The sequence below is a fragment of the Vanessa atalanta genome, chromosome 2, assembly GCF_905147765.1.
Source record: "Vanessa atalanta chromosome 2, ilVanAtal1.2, whole genome shotgun sequence".
NCBI classification, from domain to species: Eukaryota; Metazoa; Arthropoda; class Insecta; order Lepidoptera; family Nymphalidae; genus Vanessa; species Vanessa atalanta.
In genome coordinates this window covers 7,904,134-7,926,752 of record NC_061872.1, presented here as the reverse complement: position 1 = coordinate 7,926,752, position 22,619 = coordinate 7,904,134, and the positions used below count along the sequence as shown (strand labels likewise).

At 37.6% G+C, this 22,619-nt stretch overlaps 1 protein-coding gene across 1 annotated transcript; it reads right to left on the bottom strand.

Annotated features, from left to right (window-relative positions):
- Window positions 1-16: 16 nt before the first annotated feature.
- On the bottom strand, window positions 17-18,353 carry LOC125070914. Its single transcript, XM_047680933.1, has 4 exons — window positions 18,138-18,353; window positions 17,757-17,891; window positions 3,941-4,069; window positions 17-3,687 (listed from the first exon to the last, which is right to left on the bottom strand). The coding sequence occupies exons 2-4, from the start codon at window positions 17,877-17,879 to the stop codon at window positions 1,243-1,245; spliced, it is 2,697 nt and encodes an 898-aa protein (XP_047536889.1). The 5' UTR covers window positions 17,880-17,891; window positions 18,138-18,353; the 3' UTR covers window positions 17-1,242.
- Between the last annotated feature and the right edge of the window lie 4,266 nt (window positions 18,354-22,619).

Genomic DNA, 22,619 nt, shown 5'->3' with positions numbered 1-22,619 from the left:
GAAAATAATCAGTATATTTATATTTATTACTTACAAAATACTAGAAAATATTTAGACTTGAGGTCCTTACAAAACAGCAGTTAAATTTAATCAGTTTTTAAAACCAATTATAATAACATACAAGCCACACAAATTTGTAAAGAAATGACTATAATTTACGCAGTCATGGTTTGATTATCTGAACAAATCGACGTGCTTTCTCAATTCCTTAATATTTTAAAATAAAATTAAAGTTCATTTACTTCTTGAAATAATACAACAATTATAAAAGTTATGCATGTTGCATGCAAGTTATGTCCGACCATTTTAATCATTTTGCTGTCGTACCTAAATTATAATTTTTGTATCTCATAATTACTCTCAGGATCTACCAAATCCATAACATTCATACGTTACAACTTGACCTATAATGAGTAAAAGCAAATACACAACTTAAATCGAATTAACGTGATATAATTATGGATTCGTCAAAATATGGCGTTTCTTATCACGACGACGTTATTAACGTAACATTGGAAGTCAAATTAAAGTTTATATTAGTATTTGAGTTAAATATTGTTGTATTTGAAATAAAGATATATTAAAAAAGACGAACTATTCGCTGATTCACGGGACATGTAAAGGTTAGGATGCCTTTTATCTCACTCCTTCGATTTATTCGGGTTAAACAATCAAAATATATTTGAATAGCTTACTGGACTTAATTACTCTTCTTAATTCCGCACAATATAAACGGATGTTCGAAGTCGCGATTAACGGACCTGTACTGTAAAACATAATTCTATTTAATCATTTACTACCATATTGGTAGGTACCTATGTTGATATATAAACTTGTAAGTTGGAATTTAACTTAAATTATGATGAATGTTAAAAAAATATTTAAGATAAATAATAGAAAATAAAGAAACATTATAATTACGTGGTTAATTAATATTAAACCAGTAATGGTTAAGTTTATAGAGCAGGATTCTTTCACAAATCTTATCTCAAAATTGTCATCTCTTTAGAAATGGTCAAAGTTCCCTAATACTATATAACCGCCCAACATAAACTATAATAGTTTATTTTAATAAATAACATTCTACGATATTTATTTACATTTTGTAACAAAAACTTATTTTCTTTTTGACATTAAACACTGTTATAGATTAACATGTAATTCTCGTTATTATAGGCTCGACATCCAATGTATTTATCTAGCACATAAACGAAAAAAGAAAATGTACAAAAATTATCAAAATCAGACAGTACATTTTGAAAATTCAATAGAACTGAGAAATCTTACAAAATGATAAGTTTGTTGCAATATATCTCGACTAATCTTACCGGCATTTTCATAAAGCTTAGGAACAACATTTCCTTTAAATTCCTTAAGTATTTCCCACTGCCAATATGCGGATAGCTTAGCAATGTCTATGTGTTTTGAATTAACATCCATTACTCTAATGCAGAATGTATTCTGTTTACAATAGAAAGATAAACACAGTGTAACGGCAACACTAGATTCTTGATGGAAAACTAATTTGAATTTAATAAGACACGACATACTAACTGAAACAATATCAATACTATCTAATAGAACAATGTTATGGATTTGTAACAACTGTTGAAGATATCGAAATGGCGACTTTGTTTTTGTATGAGGTAATTCAACTGTATGCAATATTACATATTGCTCTTTACTCTGTGTGTTCCCTGATGATACATTTGAATTTGTTGGAACTAACGCGCTTTTATTAGTGTTTTGATTTATATTATATTGTGAATAACTGCCTGTATTAACGGAGTAAGAGTTTACATTCGTGTAACTTGTTTCACCATTTGTCACAAACATCTTAGGAGTATTTTTTTTCTGTACAAACTTATTTTGATCGTCGTTATAGCTATAACGAGTGGCCCAAGCTGTTGATGGAACTATAAGACTTTTTGGGACGGCATTTTGCGGCATAAGATCAGCTACAGACTTAACTTTTATTCGCGGTAATTGCGATTGAGTAGCTTCTGAATCAGGTTTGTTAGCAGTTTCATTATTGCTTTCTTTATCTTCGTTTAATGTATTAGCTAGTGAAACTGTAGAAGTTATAATTGGCATGTGAAGACTTCCACTCATATTATTTTCAAAGTTAGACACTTCAAGCGTAGATTCAGTATGTGAGGGAGAACTAGAGTTTGTGAGCAATGTAAACAATTCCACTGGAGTAGCCTTCTTTGGTAATTGCTTTGGATTAGCAACAGGGTTTTCATTCAAGAGTTTTTTCAAAAAAGTGTTTTTGTCGGTTTCCTGAGTAGTGCGTATGAATAAGACAGAATTTTCTACTTTTCTTTCATATACATTGTTATCGAATGGTACAACTAAAGGCAAAGAACGGTCGCTTAATTTGGCACTATCATCATAATTTGACTGTTTATTTAAATGTAAACCTTCATTTATATCAAGTGTTACATCATTGTCATCTTCTCTAATATATTCTGGCTGTGAACTTTGTTCTTCTACATTTCGACTCTTAACTATTTTGTCAAAAAGATCTACAAAGTCAATTGCCGTGTATGTATTATCAACATCTTTTAAACATTTCCAAGTATGTTGAGTACTATTTTCGTTATTTTGTTTATCTTTTAATGTTGTTTTTATAGTAACATTCGCTTGACATTTTATTATACAATCAACATCAAGATCTTTTTGTACCATGTATCTTATAAGTCCAGTTGAATTTAGACCCTTTTTGTGGATTACTTTTCGTCCCATACTTAAAATTTTACGTTGCAAGACAGATTCGCCATTTCCTGTGTCCTTCGAATCCTTGCTACTCATATCTAACCTCTTTAAATATTTGTTGTAGCACATTGATATTATATTCTGTATAACCTTATCGTTTTCAATAGTAGATTTTTGAGGAATTTCATTTTCGATTGTTTCTGTTTTATTCAAAGTGGTTTGGCTCGCTGTTGATGCACTATCTGAATCATCAACATTAATGAGTTCAACTTCGCTTACATCTGTTAATTCTTTCTCATTACTCTTTGTGTAATTTTGTTTCTCTTCTTTCCTATGTGATTGTATGAGACTCGGGGATGTGCTATTATTATCAATAACCAGCGTTTCATTTGAACTTTTTGAAAACAATCGAAGTCTTTTACGTTTCTTGCGAGGTATAGAAAAGTCTTCATCGGATGATTCCGAAGATACACTTTTTATCTCATTTAATTTACGCGTATATAGGATGTAATAATTTTTGAGTTGGCAATTGATTATCTTATCTTTGCCGTATACAACATTTTCATTTGAAAATGTCAAATTGGGTATTGAATCAATTTTATTCATTTTGATAATACACCTTCGAAGAACATTTGAGTAGTTTCTTAATAAGTGGCACTGCTGTAGATGATGAACAATACTCCTTTTATTTTTTAAAGATTTTGCGCAAAGTCTACATACAAAGGTTTTTTCATAATCGTTCTTCCAAACTGACTTGGATTTGTTAGCTACATTTTTTTTTACACCGAACAAGTTCCTATTATCTTTAGCGGGTTCTCTGTCTAAAGATAATTTCCGGCTAGTGGATACGATTATCTGGTTGTCTTTCTGTTTTGTTTTACTGATATGATTATTACTATCACTATCAACTTGCTGAGTAGAACTAACAGTATCTTGCTGTTGGTTTATACTGGGTGCAATAGGTTTATTCTGAAAACCAATATATAATTAATTGATTGAAGAAAAAAAACGTATTCAGTTAAATTTTATCTCTCTGCATATTGCAACAAATCTTTGTTATGATAATAAGTAGAAACCAAACTTTTCTAAGCAATTCAATCTACGCATACAATGTGACGATAGAGATTATTTCGCAAATCTCTTTCATTAATTAGAATTTTATAAAATAAACGATTACAGAACAATATTATTAATTAAATTTAATTAGCTCTAAAATACTTACAATTCCTTTTATGTTTGATATTAGACCGCATTGTTTTTCTTGAATTTTTTTTTTTATTTCTGCATATTGACTCAAAATGGATTCACATTTCTTACAAATAAGTTGCGGGAGACCGTCGAAAGGCTGCACCTGAAATATTAAGTAATGATATAAGCGCCAAATAAAAATAGGATTAGTATAGGAGTTTATTTCTGACTAATATTCAATATTGTAAAACTAGGTCTGTAATATAAACAACCGAGATCTCAATGAATCGACTCAACAAAATAAGTGGTTAGTTACAATATGGTCGTTTTTATATTACTGAGAATTTTGGAGCGATTTTATTATTTAATTACTAAAGCTAAACTTTAATCAATTATATCAAAATATTCATCAGTTAACTTTATTTCGTTAGTTATAACACACCTAACATTATTAGGTAGTAAATTTATTTATTTAGCTTTTTGTTGTTTAAAAGTCAATTACGGTTATTCACGAGACACAAGTGTGGTTCTTCGAAGATAGTATTAAAAAACCTTCAAATTCAATGTATTATCATTTTTAAATAGACCATATAAATAGCGAGTTCTGCGGCGGCACTAGTTTACAAGTTACATCTTTGGTAAGCACTTCGCTTACCAACTAAAGGAAAATCGTATCATGTGCCATCCGTGCTAAAAAAATCGTATTCAGCAGTAAGGGAAAACTTATATTTTAACTTATGCTAACAAGGAGTGCAATATTTTCTAAGGACAGTGCATTATAAAAAAATGTTAAACTGTTAACTGTGCTTATATATAATAGGATTATTGGATATCTAAAAGGTTTGCCGTACATTATCTTTAGGATGGCTGTTTGGCCCATTTCCAATTTCAGCAGACTACTTTTATCAATTGCACCCAACAACAACAATAAACATTAGAACAAGTCAATAGCAATTAGCAAGGTATACCAATTTGATTGTGTTTATACTAGGTGTGCGTGTTAGGTTTTTAAGAATATAAAAAAGATTCCGTAGTGTGTGTTTATTTGGGTGTGACAAATGATGTTTCTATATATGTGTATTATGTATTAGTGTTCTCTTACTGCACCTGTAAGAGAAAGTACAGCATATTCTATTGATACAAGTAATCGGAACCGGTATTGATTCCTTGAAACTAGCTTATTAACGTTAAAATAGTTCGCTAGGAAGGGAACTGCCTCCTTCTGTTCCTCCCCACTTTTGTATATGACCTATTTTGTTTAAAACGTTAAGAAACACTCAATTTGATATATATAATACAAATATGGCTAATTGCTGAAACAATAATGAAGCGAGTCATCTTAAGTATTTTATTAGAAATATGGCAGATACCTATGGCGCCGTAACTACGAAGTTTTCGGAAGATAACGTCAATTTTGTTCAAATCTTCTTCGAAGTGGAAAATGTACAGTTTGTGCAACAATATGCCGAAATCACTAAAGGTCCGATTTTATATTTTTGTTACTAGATTTTATCAAACATTTCCATAGATTGATATACTAAATCACCTAAACTCTCACCGCCTCCATTATTAAGTAGTTCACAAGGAGGTATTTGGTATTTGTTATTATTTTGGTATATGTTTAGTTTTTTAAAAACGTCCCAAGTACCGTTAGAATCAGTTTTGGCTTTCACGCATTTTCTTTTCTTATACTCTAGCTACTCTAATTTTCGTCGAATGAGCGGATTATGGAAAAAATGCAAGAAAATATTTCTGATATAAAAAATCAAATTTCCGAAATGAAAAATGTTTCGCAGAGTCTGGTCCTGCTAAACAGCTTCTTCGTAATAAAACCAAGCTATCAAATGGAATAGAAATGTATTCTAATCAGACCCCAGCCCAATATAATTACTTGAAGAGTCTTCAAGAAGAGATAAGACGTCGTGAAAATGATGGTGAAGGCGGGCTTATTATTAAGTATGTACATGGAACACCAAAAATTTTAAAAACCAATGCAAAAAACGACATGAAATAGTAGCTAGCACTACTAATATTGCTATTAATAATATTACATACGAAATACTTAACAACTACGAAAATTTTCCAACAAACAAATCACGTTTTACGTTTTTATACCTCAGTGCCCGAAGTATACGTAAAAGGAGTAAGATAGATGAACTTAAATGCATACTAAGAGCTATACCTAACACTGTCCATGCTATTCTGTTAACAGAAACATGGATTCGAACATATGAACAAGCAGTTAGCATTCAAATACCAAATTACACACATTACTACAATTATAGGACAGATGCTGCTGGTGGTGGTGTATCAGCATATATTCACAATAACATTAAACATAGCTTATCAGAGTCTTAATATGTCGGAGGAAATAACTATTTATGGGTCAAAGTGAAAAATTTCTCGCTTGAAATAGGAGTGGTATACAACCCCTTTTTTTTTTTTTTTTTTTCTCGCTGGAAAAACGCGTTACGCGCTTCCCCCACGTGATGGAAGGTGGGGGGGGGGGGGTGTGGGACTCCCCGGAGCCCTGGACGCCGAGTGCGCCCAGGTACGCCGGGTTTACCCACTAAAAAACCAGCGGTACCCTCTCCGTCTTTCGGCGGGCGCCACGGGATCGCTTGCGCATGCTACCGTGACGCCCTGACGGTCGGCCCGCCTATGCGGGCCTCCAACACCTAGAGGGGGTTCTCGGGGTACTGAGACCCCCCCTAGTCCCTGCGACGCCTATTGAGGCGGGGGGAAAAGGTGCGCGTAGCGCTTCTTCCTCCTCCCCGGTCGTCTTCGGCGGAGCGGGACTGCAGCGGCATCCTCTTCCCGCTCCCGCTCCGCGGCTTCCTTCTGCGACATCACGTTTTCGCAGAAGGAGCGCATCTCCGACCAACACGTCTCACTACCGAGCATTTCGTTGACGATGCTCGGCAGCGAGAGGTCTCCGCCCATAGTCGCCGCAAGGGTGTGCCTCTGGGGCCCCCACGCAGCACACTCACTCAGGGTATGGTGCGCCGTGTCGACTGGCGCACCACACTCGTGGCAGGAGGGTGACACCTCCCGCCGCGCTATCCCGTGCAGGTACTTACCGAAGCATCCGTGCCCGGTAAGTACCTGCGTCATCCTGAAGGTGAGTGTGCCCTTTTTCCTCTCGACCCAGCGACTCAAGTGGGGCCGGATCGCCTCCACTGTCGCCAGGCCCGCCGTGGGTGACCCCAGATCCTCCTGCCATCGGGCGATCAGGGCTCGCTGGGCTAGAGCCCTGATCCGCCCGACCTCCGCCGACCCTGGACAGTCGCCGCGGTTCCTCGCCTTGACCCGGAACCGGTACACTTCCGCGAGCACCTCCGCCTGGAGCTCCCATGGCGGATCGCCCGCGAGAAGTGTCGCCGCAGCCCACGACACCGTACGGTACCCTCTGATGCCTCTCACCGCTATGACCCTCTGCGGCTTACGCAGCAGGGCCCGGTTTTCAGCGGTGAGGGCGTCGACCCAGATCGGGGCACCGTACAGCGCCATCGACCTCACTACGCCGGAATATAGACGCCGGCATAGCGATCCCGGCCCCCCACATTCGGAAGGAGGCGGCCGAGAGCGGCGGCGGCGTTGATGAGCCTCGGGCCGAGATGGACAAAATGCTGCCTGAAGCTCCATCGACCGTCCAGGATGAGGCCCAGATACTTCATCTGGGCCTGCACCTTGATCACCGTCCCCCGGACGGTGATACTCGCCCCTCGTGGGGGTCCTTGCCGTGGACCGTGGAACAGGAGGGCCTCCGTTTTGGATATGGAGACCCTCAAGCCCAGCATTCCCATACGGTCCACGGTGAGAGCCGTTCCGACCTCGGCGAGGCGTGCCGCGTCCCGAAAGTCCCGCCCAGTCGCCGTGACGAGGGTGTCGTCAGCGTAGCACAACACCCCCATCCCGGGAAGGACGGGAGCTCGCAGGAGCCAGTCGAAACCGACGTTCCACAGGATTGGGCCGAGAACCGACCCCTGTGGAACGCCGCAGCCTACCCGACGCCGGACCAGCCTCCCATCGACCCCCGCCCAGAGGACCTCCCTGTCCTGGAGGTACGCCTCCAGCAGCCTCCTGAAATAGGTCGGCACCCCATGGTATCGGAGTGCCTCCCGTATCGTCTCGAAAGGGAGACTGTTGAAGGCGTTCGCCACGTCGAGCGACACCGCCAGGACGACTTGCCCCCGGGCCACCGCTTCCGTCGTCCGAGTCTTTAGGGCGTCCAGGGCGTCGACCGTCGACTGGCCCGCCCTGAACCCGTACTGAGCCTCTGAGAGACCCGGACCGACCTCCTCGAGGTGCTGAACGAGACGGGCTGCGAGGACCTTCTCGAAGAGTTTGCCCGTCTCGTTCAGCAGCACTATTGGCCTGTATGCCGAAGGGGAATCCATCGGCCGACCTTCCTTCGGCAACAGGACCAACTTTCCTTCCTTCCAAGGCTTCGGAAACTGCCCGCTGCACAGGCACTCGTCGAACAGCTCCCGAAGCCTTGCACCCAGGAATTCCAGGGCGTCGCACAGAACACGCCCTGGAACCCCGTCCGGACCCGGCGCCGTGTTCTTGGCCCTCAAGCGGCCGAGGGCCATCTCCATCTCCCGCTCCGTGATCTGTGGTGGAGCCACTGCGTCTTCGATCACGGATCGGGGGGCCATCTGCGGAGGGACATGCTCGCCTGGATGGGGAAAGAGTTCCCCGACCAGGCGCAGGAGGAGTTCCGGCGGCAGCGTCTCAGTGACGGGGGCGCCTTGGGTGCGGAACTTTCCGCGTACGCCGCGGTACGGGCGCCCCCACGGGTCTCGATTGAGACCCGCCAGAAGCTCCTCCCTGGCCTTCTCCTTGGCCTTGCTTATCGCCAGCTGCAGATCTTTTTTCAACTGGCGATAAGCGTCCAGCATCTGTCCCTCCAGGTCCGTGTCGAGGCCGTTGCGCCTTCGACAGCGGACGTAGGCCCTCCGCGCCCGGCAGCACGTCGCCCGAAGGTCGGCGATTTCGGGCGACCACCAATAGACGTGCCGGCGCGGAACCCTGCGCCGGGTCCGAGGCATGGCCGCATCGCAGACCTCCTTGAGCGAACTGCGCATGCGGCCCGCCAGCTCCTCTGCGCTGGCGCCCTCCGTCCTCCCCGCGGAACCCCACCGCTGCACGATGGCGGCCTCCTTGACCAGCTCTCGATCGACCTCACCGAGAGACCACCTCGGCAGCGTAGTCGGCACCCTCTGGGGTTCCGCCGGCCTGCGAGAGGTGGAGATCTCGAATCGGATGTACCGGTGATCCGATAGAGTCTCCACCTCCTCCTCCACTGTCCAGTCGACCACTCTGCGTGCAACGACAGGGGTGGCGAACGAAACGTCCACCACGGAACCCCCCTGATGTCGCACGCAGGTGTGAACCTGCCCCCTGTTGAGAAGGGACAGGTCGGAGAGCAGGGCGGTATACAACCCTGGCCATACTAACTTCAAAGAATTTCTTGAAGAATATGAATCTCAATTGGAAAGACGCCGATCAATAGTTTTCGGTGATTTCAATATAGATCTTTTGATGAAAGACACCAAAACTATGCGATACAAAAATCTTCTAACAGAATCAGGGCACAAAGTTCTTAAGCAAGTTAATAAAAAGTAATGTACGAGAGAGACATTAACTAGAAAATCTATCCTAGTAGTGACGTGATACTACTAATCTAAAGGACAATCAATTTCATATGATTAGATATATAGATAGAAATAGATATATTTGGAAATACAGAAAGTAAAACCGCCATCAAGGATTTACTCTCATTACAAACTATTCTAAGCTATTGGAATCAATAGAAAAAACAAAACCACAAAGAGCTGCTGACAGTTATGCTGATGTTAGGAAAGCAAAGAAAGTAAAACCAAAATACTTAATAAGGTTCAGTATGATTGGATTGACAAAAGTGTGATAGCGGAAATCAACGAAAGAAATACATTATGGGCTGAACTTAATAAAAAATCGGATGATGACGCGTTAAAGGAAAAATTTCGTAAAAAAAGGAATCAAGTAACAAAACTTATTGAGAATAGAAAATATTCGTATTATTTAAAAAAAATCACAATATACAGTAAAAGTAAAGGTAAGGAAGGCTGACAGAAATTCCCCAAGACAGCCTTGGCGAGAGAGAATTCTGCCAATGTACTCCATTTTCGCCTTAGCAATCACGTTTTTGAAGGACCTAGAGGCAGAGTTATTTTCGAGTTCTTTCTGAATGCGCTGGTATTTACATCACGAGACGCTGATGCGTTAGCCCAGTCTTGGTAGCGTTCCCATTTTCGGCGTGAAGCCGTTTTGCAGAAACGACCAAACCAGGGCTGGGACTTGCCACCGATGGGGACCGCAGAATACGGAATGAATAGTTCCATACCCTGAAGTACCACATCGGCTACAGAGTCAGCAACAACACTCGGATCATCCGGCTAGAAACAAACCTGCCCCCATGGATAGGATGCAAAGAAGGACCGCATCCCATCCCAATCTGCTGACCTGTAGTGCCACACTCGGCGGCAGCCCACGAAACGAGGTCGTGAGTAACGCGCAACCGGCACTGTACTTCGGACGAGACAGTGGTCCGACGAGCCCAGAGGGGGATCGACGATAACCTGATAGCCATCCGGATGGGAAGTCAGCAGAAGGTCCAACAGGGAAGGTGTATGATCCTCCACGTCTGGTTTTTTGGGCGGTAGGCAAAGAAAACTACAACACTGTTCTGAGATTATAAGTTTCGATTTTATTATCTATTTTTAATCTAAGTCAACAATATTCATCAGTTTATTAAAGTTTAAGTTCTATTATATACTTACAAGTGTTATCTCAGCTTAATATATGCATATAGTGCTTATTTAAACATTTCACCTGCACTGTCCTGCCGGCACAACAAACTTCATCTTTATAAACACTGAGTTTGTACAATTTTCATCAAACATGGCAAACTATTATACTGTAATGGAAACACAAAAGGCACTAGAAGCTTCCTTGCTGGAGAAGATGTCGGAATTTGAGAAGCAGCTCAAGGCAAGTACCCCAGGGAGTAACATCAATCTCGCTGCTCTGGCTGATGAATTTAATTGCTTTAAAGATCATGTCTGGTCAATTCTAAGCCTTCTCAGACAGCAGATAATGGAAATCAGCCGAGTTGTTGATAATGTGGAGATGAGACATCGCAGGAAGTATTTGCTTTTTAATGGTGTGCCTGAAGAAGCGAATGAGGATCTCACAAACACTATTTCTGGGATCTGTACAAACAAGCTTGGTGTTCCTGTTGCAACTAAGGATAAAATTATTGCCTGTCATCGCCTCGGCAAACACTCTGAGGGTAAGCATCGTCCCGTGCTTGTAAGGTTTGTTGACCTCAACTTAAAAAGTGCCATCTGGAAGAAAAAGGCAAGTCTTAAGGGCTCCTCTTTTGTGCTATCAGAGTTCTTAACGCACCAACGCCAATCTCTATTTCTACTTGCTCGTACTAAACTGGGTATGAGGAATTGCTGGAGTTTAGATGGCAATATATTTGTCAAGATGCCTGATGGTTCCAGACATCGTATTGACTCAAAAGAAAGTCTTTCTGAACTGACTGGAAAAATCGATGTTGCTGGTGAGGGATCTTCATCAGGTACCCAGGATAAATCATCAACCGGTCTCAGTTCCAAGCTCAAACGTGCAGTGAGAGCTAAGAAATAGTGTTTATTATTTTATTTTTATTTATTTTTTTTATAATTGTTAACTTCAATCTTATTGCCTTCTTATTCTTATAGTATCATATTTTTGTCTTCTTGTTATAACATTCTCGAGCCATTGCATATCTTATAAATAAGGGTATTCTTTTGTCATTTTTGAGCGTATCACGTTATTTCTTTGTACTTTTGTTGCTTTCCGTGATAATATGTTGTAATTTAATTCAATTCAATTATTATTTGGTGACAAATTTTCAATTTGTAGTTTACAAATAAGAACTCCGGTATTTCAATAATTGAGTTGACGTTGACATTTGACACAACAACTTGTTGACTTTGGTCATGTCGGAAAGCAAAGGTATTATACCGTACAGCCTAACAGCATAAACATTAAATATTTTTGCTTTTTTCACACGATGTTTTTGATAACAAAATAAGAATACCCTTGTACTTGTTGTTATTAATTAATGTTACTATGTCTTTGTTCCTATTGCCTTGGCCTTTTAAATTTTTCTAAATTTTTGTATTTTCTTATCCACATTGCTTGTTTTTTTTTTTTTTTTTTTCCTGTTTTTATTTAGTGTTTATTATTTTGTTATTGTGTTAATGTAACCGTCAACCGGCGGGACGTGCAGAAATTATGATTAATAGATATAGTATTAATATTTATTGAAAGAGTATATACATATTTATCTTATTTTTATTAAATCATTCAGATTATTTTATTCATAATATAAATATATATTTTATATATTGTATTCAATTTATCGAAACGTACAATTAAAATTGTAAAATTATGTCCACTACAGATGATATATTTTTATCAGCATGTAGTAGTAGTTGTTCCTCTGACGTAGACGATGATTCTTTCCATGTTCCTGAAACGCTTGGGTCCTTGCTTAGTAGTTCTTTTCTCAATTCTCCTCACTTTTTTAATGTATGTCATATTAACGCTCAAAGCTTACCTTCTCATTTTCCTGATTTTCTTGAAGCCTTTTCCAATGCCCCTGCAGACGCCATTTTAATATCCGAAAGTTGGTTAAAACCTTCTCTTAGTTCTTGCTTATACAGTCTTCCTGGTTTTGTGCTAATTCGGAACGACCGTATAGGCAAAGGTGGCGGAGGTGTGGCTATTTACCTACGCTCTGAGATTCCCTATAATATTATTTTTTCATCTCCTTCTTCATTCTCGTTCTCTGCTGAATTTTTATTCATTGAAATCCGTCTCAGGGGTGTGAAAGTGGTCCTTGGAGTTATTTACTGCCCTCCTGCTGTTGACTATTTCTCTTCACTTGAACCTGTCCTTGAGTCCCTTTCATCGGATTACACACATCATGTAATCATGGGCGATCTGAATACAGATATGTTAAAAATGACTCCACGTTCTTTAAAACTTTCTAGCCTCTTAAATTCTATTAATTTCAACATTCTCCCTTCTGGAGCTACACATCATAACTTTGACTCGCCTGATACTTGGTTGGATGTTATTATTGTCTCCTCAACAAATAATGTCATTAAATATGGTCAATTATCAGCTCCCGGATTCTCTCGTCACGATCTTTTATATGTGTCCTACAAGCTTAAGCCTCCTAAAATTAAACCTCCTACAGTGTGGATGCGCAATCTTGCTAAAATTAACTTAGAAAACTTAAAAAATGATGCAGAATCGCTTGACATGTCTTTAGTGTATAATTCATCAACAATTAATGATAAAGTTTCTCACTTCAATACATCCATTTCATCACTTTTTGATAAACATGCACCAATGTGTCCTGTCAAGATAAGAAGACCGCCCGCTCCTTGGATTACTAAAGGGGTGCGTATGGCTATGTCTCGTCGTGATCGTGCTTTCCGCAAATATAAACATGACAGGTGCAAAGAAAATTGGGAATTATATAAGGCTGCTCGCAACCGGTGTAACTTGATGGTAAGAACAGCCAAACGCCACTATTGTCATATTAACGTAAGTAACTCGTCTGTGGCCTCAATATGGAAGTTTCTACAAACATTAGGCATAAATAAGCGTAACAATAAATTTTCTGTGCCTTCATTGTCTCCTGATAGTTTAAACTCACATTTTTCTTCTTCTACTCTATTATGTCCTAATATTAAATTACGTACTATTTCAGAAATTGAATCCATGGCCTCTCCTTCTTTTAACGACTTCGTTCTTTCTCCAGTGTCTGATGAAGAAATTCGTAAAATTATACTGTCAATCACATCGAATGCTACTGGTGTTGATGGCATTAATCGATATATGATAACATCTATTCTAGACTATTTACTGCCAGCTATAACTCACATTGTAAATTTTTCTATTTCATCAGGAGAGTTCCCTGTACTATGGCGTAGAGCTTATGTTATTCCTCTTCCTAAAGTTTCCAACCCCTCCCAGTTAAATCACTACAGACCCATTTCCATTCTTCCTTTCTTGTCAAAAGTCTTAGAATTAAGTATTTACCAACAAGTCTCTTCCTTTGTTTATAACAATAATATTCTCAGCTCATATCAGTCAGGTTTCCGACCAGGCCATAGTACAGCTACTGCTCTTCTCAAAGTAACTGAGGATATTCGGATTGGTATGGAGAATAGATTGATCACCATACTGGTCCTTATTGATTTTTCCAACGCGTTTAACTTGGTAGATCATGATATTGTTCTTGCCATTTTTAAGCATTTAAACTTTTCTTCATCAGCTCTGGAGTGGTTCTCCTCATATCTTCGCGGCCGCCAGCAAGCGGTCAGGCTGGATCAATGTCTTTCCGGGTGGCTTGACCTATCTGCTGGCGTGCCGCAGGGTGGCATCCTTTCTCCTATTATTTTTTCTATTTTTATAAATTTTCTTACTTATAACATCGACTGTTCTTACCATTTCTACGCCGATGATCTGCAACTCTATATTCATACTAAGTTGGAGGATATCGATTCAGCTGTAAATAAAATTAATCAAAACCTTACTTACATATATAACTGGTCTAATAAATATGGTATCATGGTAAATCCAGCTAAGTGTCAGGCGATCATTGTTGGTAGTTCGCGTATCATTTCCAAGTGCGATATTTCTTCTTTGCCAAATATCGTGTTTAATAACAATATCATACCTTACTCTCAAAATGTTAAAGATCTCGGACTGCACATTGATTCAACTTTGAGCTGGAAGGTGCATATTAATGAAGTTAGTCGCTCGGTTACCGCCACCTTAAGGTGTCTCAATAGATTAAGAAATTTTCTCCCTATTAAAACCAAAGTTTTGCTAGTGCAAGCCCTTATATATCCGATCATCGATTACGCTGATGTGTGTTATGTCGATCTCAATGAATTTTTTTTAAACAAACTCGATCGCCTCATAAATAATTCCCTGCGTTTCATCTTCTGCCTTCGAAAATTCGACCACATTTCCCACTGTCGAGCCGAACTCAAATGGCTCCCTATCCGCCAACGCAGAGATTTACGGCTACTGTGTTCTCTTTTTTCTATTCTTTTTGACCCGCTTTCCCCTGATTACTTAAAGGATAAATTCAAATTTCTTTCTGACAATCACGATCGACAGCTACGCTCTATTGATTCTCTCCTTCTCTCTTTTCCCAGTCACTTCTCTGGTTTCCTAACTAACGCTTTCTCCGTCCAAGCTGTCAGATTATGGAATAAACTTCCGGTAGAAATTAGAAAGGCTTCTACTAAGGCATTGTTCAAGCGTCGTTTACAGGATCATCTTATTAAAAACCTCTCTTAAGTTTCTCCTTCTTTCTCTCACTACGCTCTGTTTTTAAAATTTCTATTATGTCTCTGTTAATTATAAATGTGTATTCTCATGCATATATATAATATTTTATCTATGTTTCTGTTTCATTATTATTATTATTATTATTATAGTATTTATTGTAAAATTTATTGTTACCGCCTTCATGACTTTCTGTTTGGCCTAAAGGTTGACTGGTAGAGAATGCCTTCAGGCATTAAGTCCGCCTTTTGTTCCAACTTTTGTTGTTGGTCAATAAAGTTTTTAAATAAATAAAATAAATAAAATATTCGCGTTGGCGAGGGGACTAGTTGTGTCAAATCATATGCTAAAGCGAAGTCGAGAACAGATCTACCCGCATGATCGGTAGTGCGCGATCCAAGCCATTCGGCATGGTGGGCATTAAAATCGCCAAGAATTACGATCTCTGCGGATGGGATCTGCTGCAGCACGGAATCTATAGCCATTTGGACGTGCTCAACCAGTCGGTCGGTTTCAGCATTACAGCTATGGGACCTATAAAGGCACGCGTAGATTCGCGGATGGTCGTCGCAGTCTACACGCAGCCAGATAATCGATAGGTCTTGCCCTTCAAGGCTACCGAGGCGTCGAGAGCAGATATCATCTCTGACGTAAACGCACACCCCAGCTCGTGGTACACAGGAATGTTCCAATTTGTACCCGGGGTAAGAGAGAAAAGTCGTATCGGCAGGAGAGGATATCTGGGTCTCGGTAAGAAAGAGCAAGGCCGGCTTCGCCGTCTCAAGGTGAAAGTGAACGGAACGCCGTTCACTTTCACCTTGAGTTGAGTTGGACTCAAAGTTGGAGTTGAGTCCCCTTATGTTGCAGAAGTCCACGGTGAGGGTGGTAGGGGTTGCCTTATGATGCCTGCTCCGCTTGCCCCGAACAGTGGCGAGCGCAAAATTGCCCCCATTATAATTATAATTTTAGTTTAAATCATCGTGACAAACTAACACATGCCACTTGGTGCCAATTTTACTAAAAAATTGTCACTTTGTCGCAACCATTGCTGTTTTCCTACTCTACTAACACAACAATCCAGTTGCAGCTTGGTCGTACGTAACATAACCGCAAAATCCCGATATTTCGGGATACCGGGATTGCATTCCCTAGTCAGAAGTGATTTGCCTGCACTGCTCCATAGGCATGAACTAGCGAGTGAAAGACCTCAGCTTATTTTTGTTGAGGACTGATGATGTTGACCAACATTAAAGATACAATGAACGCACAATATATTACATTGATAAAACATAGTATAATGACAGTTTTGGTTTATGAATTATTTATCAAAATGTAATTTTATTTTGTTGATTACTTAAAAAAGACTTGGTATGATATTGTGGAAGAACAAAATATTTTTTAATTCAAATACTGTACCTACAGAATTTATATAATGTACTTATAATGAATTTAGATATTGCACTTATAATTTTTTTAAAACAGTGACAATTATTATTTAACAAATTTCGCAAAATTCTACCCAAAAAATTACTACCATGAAAGATATTTCTTCAAAGACTTATGATTATATATATATATATATATATATATGCATAAGCATAAGCAAATAATTATCTGATCAGATAATTATTTGTTACTACGTTCATATTTTCTACTAGTGACCCACCCAAACTCCACATGGGTGTATTTATTATTAAAGAAAATGATATGATATAAATATAATTTAAACCCCATACTACTCGGGAACTTGTAACTGTCAACCAATGAAAATAATTTGGGAATTGGAGTTTTAGTTCCAGGGTTTACCTTACATACAAACAAACAAATTTTATGTCTATATAAAATGATTAAAGATATCGTGGTAAAAATTATGTCATATTCATATTAATGTTTTCAATACAAGATTTGATTCTTAATGCATAAAATCACTAAATCAAGAAATTTTAGTCTTACAATGTACAAATAAAAAAATATTGTATTAATATTATGTGAATGTATTTCGTGATAAGTTTAATTGAATAAATAATTTTGCTCAATTAAGCTTCATCTACAAAATAACATCATATTCAATTGTATGTTTAATATTTCGCAATGCAACATTTGTACTTTATGCACAACACTTATTGCTATACCTGCAAAACATTTGCTAATTACTTTACTTAAAGAAAATGTACTTATGCATATATTTATCATAACAGAGTGAACTTATTTTTTATTCATTTGCACCATTTCCTCTTCTAATCAATAGATATACATATAGATTCAATCGTATAAATCAACAATTATAAAGCATATTAAGCTAACTATTACATATTACACAAGCATAGCCATACTAGGTACAATACAAGTATCCCCAAGAAATAAACAAACCCCAATATTCAATGGAAAAAATAATTAAATAGTTAATTTTGTTCAATCACAAATTATAAACTTACTTCAATGTCAAAGCAGTATTTGATCTGCACCTGTACCTGAGGCACTATTTGGTACTGCCCCATTTCATCCAGACAAAGTCGACAGGTAATGAATAGTTTCGGATCTACCTCTATCATACTCATTTTAACTCACATCTGTAACAAAATTTAAAATCTACATAAGCTTAATTTATGAAAGAAAAGTTCTAAGTATTATTAAAGATCTATCAATGCAGATAATGAGATAGTCATTACCGTGAGTTTATTTAGAAATATAAAAATATATAAATTGAACATAATTTTCATTTAAATCTTTTGCATAAAATAAAATTATGCACAATTGTAATTAAATTAAATAGTAGAAGTATTTTCAAACTTTTGTAACCTTTAAAATATACTCACCAGTTTCACTATCTGATTCAAAAATTTTTTTAAAATTATGTAAATTATATTTATTTTGTTAAATATACGTTGCGATAACAAATCAAAATGTATATTTTTTCATTTGTGATATACCACAATAACACTTCCGACACTGTTTAACGAAATAAATAAATTTACAAAACATTTCAGTTTTGCATTGTTAGATATGTATTTTCAATAAAATCTCTGATCTGTCAGAATATATAGACAAATGGACAAAAATGCCATCTATCGACGAGTAGCAAAACTGCCGAGTACTCTTTTGTGTATTGTTAAATTATACCCCTGTCTGCTATTAAGCTGTGAACACACTGTGCCTAAAGAAGTAGTGTGAACACACATGTGGGAAGTTATCATTTGACAAATAAAATGGCATCCAGCATAGTGCTATTATAGTTTTTGATAAGTTTTGACAATAGTTTCTTTGATTACAATAACAAAACAGCGTTTTGAAAAATGAGATGCATACATCCCAAAATAGTATTAATAGAATAACATAGAATATTATAAAATTTTGAGAAATTTACTCCACAAGATCCGATAAAAATTTCGAAGATAACATCAGAACTAAGTTTTATAGTGGTTATTAGATTGTATACGACCTAAAACTCGCAATAATGTTGCAAGATCTACCTACAACCACTTAGCACAAAAATATTATGCTTAGAGAAGACTCGTAGTATCGCATGGAAAATCTTAGAGATCAAAATTTATTTCAAAATTGAAACGTGAAAATTATACGTCGCACGATAACTTCGATTTTTTAAACATATGGAGCTAGTATTTAAATGAAGAGACTTATCTTATTATTAAATTGTTTCCCACCATTTTGATAATGAACAAAAAATGATATATTTCAAGACATTCTATAACATATGACACCGTTCCTATTGTTACTCTCCTACTCGAACTTACAATGTCAGAGGTCACAAGCAAACATCTTCTTTTAGAGTTATCTTAATAGTCGATCTAATATAGTCGAAATCAACAACTATCTAAATAACGAGCTGTCGATTTCTTACGGCGTTCCACAGGGCAATATTTTGGCTCTGTTTTATTATCACTATTAAGTTTATTTATAAGACATGATTATCTATTATTCACTATGTACGTAAATATTATTACAGAATTATTTGGCATAGATCCTTACATAGCCTTCTGGCATACTGTCAAATATTACTTAACGAGTACTACAAACTACAACAAATGCAACGCCATATTGTGAAATGATACAGAAATAACATCTCTGGCTTACTAAAGTTGTTATGTATACTTTGATATTTATCTTTACTTATTCTATTATTATATACCTTTCTTAAAAAAAAAAAACTGAAAGTGCTAGACCGGAAATACTGACAGTTTATAAATTAAGATTTTTTTATGATATAGGTAGGCGAACGGCCTCCTAATGGCAAGTGGACACAACCGCCCATAAACGTGGCCAAAGCACCACCAACTTTGGGAACTAAGACGTTATGTCCCATGCACCTGTAGTTCTACTGGCTCATTCACCCTTCAGCCAGGATACAATAATACTAAGTATTGCTGTTCGACAGTTGGTGCCTACCCAGACACAAATGCTGCTAATTTGTGATAATTATATACAGGCAAACGGCCAGGAAGCTCATCTGAGAAATGACTACCACCGCCTCTAGATATCTGCAACACTGGAAGGTTTGCTTGTCCACTTTAAAAAATGTGTAGACTTTTCTTGAAGGTGAAGTCGTATTTCGAAACCTCTCAAAAAAAAAGTTACTACCATATTTAATTTTGAATACTATAATATAATATATCTATAGTATAGTATGATATGAAATATATAGAATTGCCGTTATGCCTATAATTTATTAAATATTATATCGATCTTTTAAAATATTTTTATTTTTGAGTAAATAATTTTATTTTGCAGTTCCTTTAAGAAGACAATAATTAATTCTTGATCTGAATTTTATGAAAATCCTTTACTTTGCTATTTATGAAATACAAGATTAAGAAAATATTTAAAAATAAGAACACATATTTATGAAACTTAACGTTCAACGACATGGCAAAATAAAATGTTGCCATATAACATATATATAGTTCTAATAGCGCCATCTTGTATCGAGGAGACGTAGGATTAATGACGTATCTCCATCTATCGACACTATTAAGAATTATTACGTAGTAAAATAAAATAACCAATAATCTAGCGACATTTGTACGTACTTGAGAGGAATGTCATTATTAGCAAATTATTTTAACCAATCCAATGAGTCTTAAAAATTGAAACGTAGCAATTGCAAAAAAAAAAGTAAGGCCTAATTCAGACGTTACGTTAGGACTTCGGACAGTGTGTTTGACCGACGGCATACACTCATTTATCATTATTTATGAGAGCACTATTCTCAGATTGGCATATCGCTTAATCGCCGTTGTTCTGGTCGTTTGATAAGAATGGACGTAGATGTAGTCCCGCACTATCAAAATGAAAACAGAATTTAGTCCAAGTATACAAAAAAGTCAGTTCTAGGCGAAGAGACGTTAGGAAAAAATTCTTTCAAAAAATAAGATTTTGCGATTATATATTTATTATGTAGGTGCTTGGATGTATGTTCAACTGTAAGCATAATGTGGTGTTGTTGGCTTTTTAAAAGTTTTACCAATATGTTTACTTATTATTCTAATGCTTAAAACTATAAATATAAAACTATCAATCTCAGATATAACGCATTATTGTATACCTTGTATTGCTGTTCCGTTTAAATTATTAGTATGCTATTACAGGCACACGGAGCAAAACCTGAGATGCCCATCTCGGTGCATTGCAGGTGTAAGGAGAATCGTAATTTCCCAGTGCTAGTACCTGTATTTATGATCAAATTATATCAGTCGAAATCAGGCTCATTATCCCTTCTGCCTTCCTGAAATTAACTTAAGAATAATTTTAAGACCCAGATAGAAACGAATTTTACTAATTTTTTTTCCAAAAGCTCTTTCTCAGTAGTAGTAGAAAATATATATTTTTTGGTCCATGTTTCGAAAAAACGCATGCCAGTACTACAAAAATCTTGAAGCCAAAGTAGCATACTACAACAATTTTAATTCATCGAATGACTGGCTCCTTAATCTTAGAGACCCAAAGTCAGTTTTCTGTAGTCTAATTTGTTTCCTTGCCTGGATATAAAATAAAGCCGTTGTTCCTACGCTTGAACTCTTTCGGTCATGTCGGATTTGTCGTGTTATCGGCTTTTAAAAGTAAGGAAATAGCAGACATAAGTTCGGACATAAATACAAATGCACTCGAATTTTTATTTGTGCCTCATTATACACCCTGCGAGAAGAAATAATCAGTTTCCACACTTCCCTGCAGATATTCCAAGATGACAGAGTAATTAGAAGATTTCGGGTTCAAATCGGACGCTATTGCATTTTTAATTGTTTTTTTATTGTAATTGATATCTTGCTCGGTGGTTAAGGAAAAAATAGAGAGAAAGCCTTATTATGTCGGATAAATATCTGCCTCTGTCTGTTCATCTGTATTGGAGTAATATCAAGTTCCAAAAATTCCACTCAAATGGAATGGGGCCAAGAGTTACATTTATGCCGCTATTTGTGTTACATTTTACTGGTTATCTTTTAAACACTTCCAAATAATTTCTAAAAAACATTACTCTTATACTACACACAGTACTGATGCAAACAACATAACAAGGTATATCGTATATACCCCCGGTTTTTTTGAAGTAACAGCATGCAAAAGTCCGAATGCTGGGTTAATGTCGCCTCTACTCTTACGGTTTTAAAGCTTAGTCCATATATTTATTTGTTAATTCAGCTTTATTTCCCATTTCCAATTAAATTAAATTTAGTATATCCTTTTAATTGATTTCTTTAGTTGTTGTTTTTATTCTCCAGAGCTATTTGTATAATATTGAGTCTATAAAATACATATATCTGGCCGATTTGGGCCACGGCGGTTAATTAAGGGAGCCTAATAACACATAACATGTTATAGTGCACAGGTATGTGCGAAAACACAAGTTCAATCTCATAATCCGATAGGACAGCAAATCCGACACGGCCGGAAAGAGTTCAGACGCAAGACCAGATGCTTTACGTGCTTTGTGAAGCACGGGAGTCTACACACTTCCAAACTCGGTGTTGTTACTGATAATTTTTCGACATAAATAACCCCAATATCTTTTTAACGGCTCGAACTGGGGTTTAAACCCAGAACCTCGGGATCTGTAACCTTATAGTAGCTAACGAGGCCGTCAGTGATAATATACTCAATTTCATGATACTCTTAACTGCAATTGCATACTGGCATGTCGGTATTTTGCTTTCCGTTTTTTTATTGCTTTATCTTTAGACTAGACTCCTTTGAGAGTTTAGTTTTGTTTGAGTACATCTTCTGTGTGACGTTTATCCTCCTATGGATTTCATTTATGTTGTTGTCAGCTTCACTGTATTAATTAA

Coding starts and splice junctions, on each gene's coding strand:
- LOC125070914 (XM_047680933.1), bottom strand. CDS start 17,879: ATGAGTATGATAGAGGTAGATCCGAAACTATTCATTACCTGTCGACTT. Junction 4,070..17,756: donor AATACTGCTTTGACATTGAA/GTAAGTTTATAA, acceptor TTAATATTTCAG/GTGCAGCCTTTCGACGGTCT. Junction 3,688..3,940: donor TATCAAACATAAAAGGAATT/GTAAGTATTTTA, acceptor ATTGGTTTTCAG/AATAAACCTATTGCACCCAG.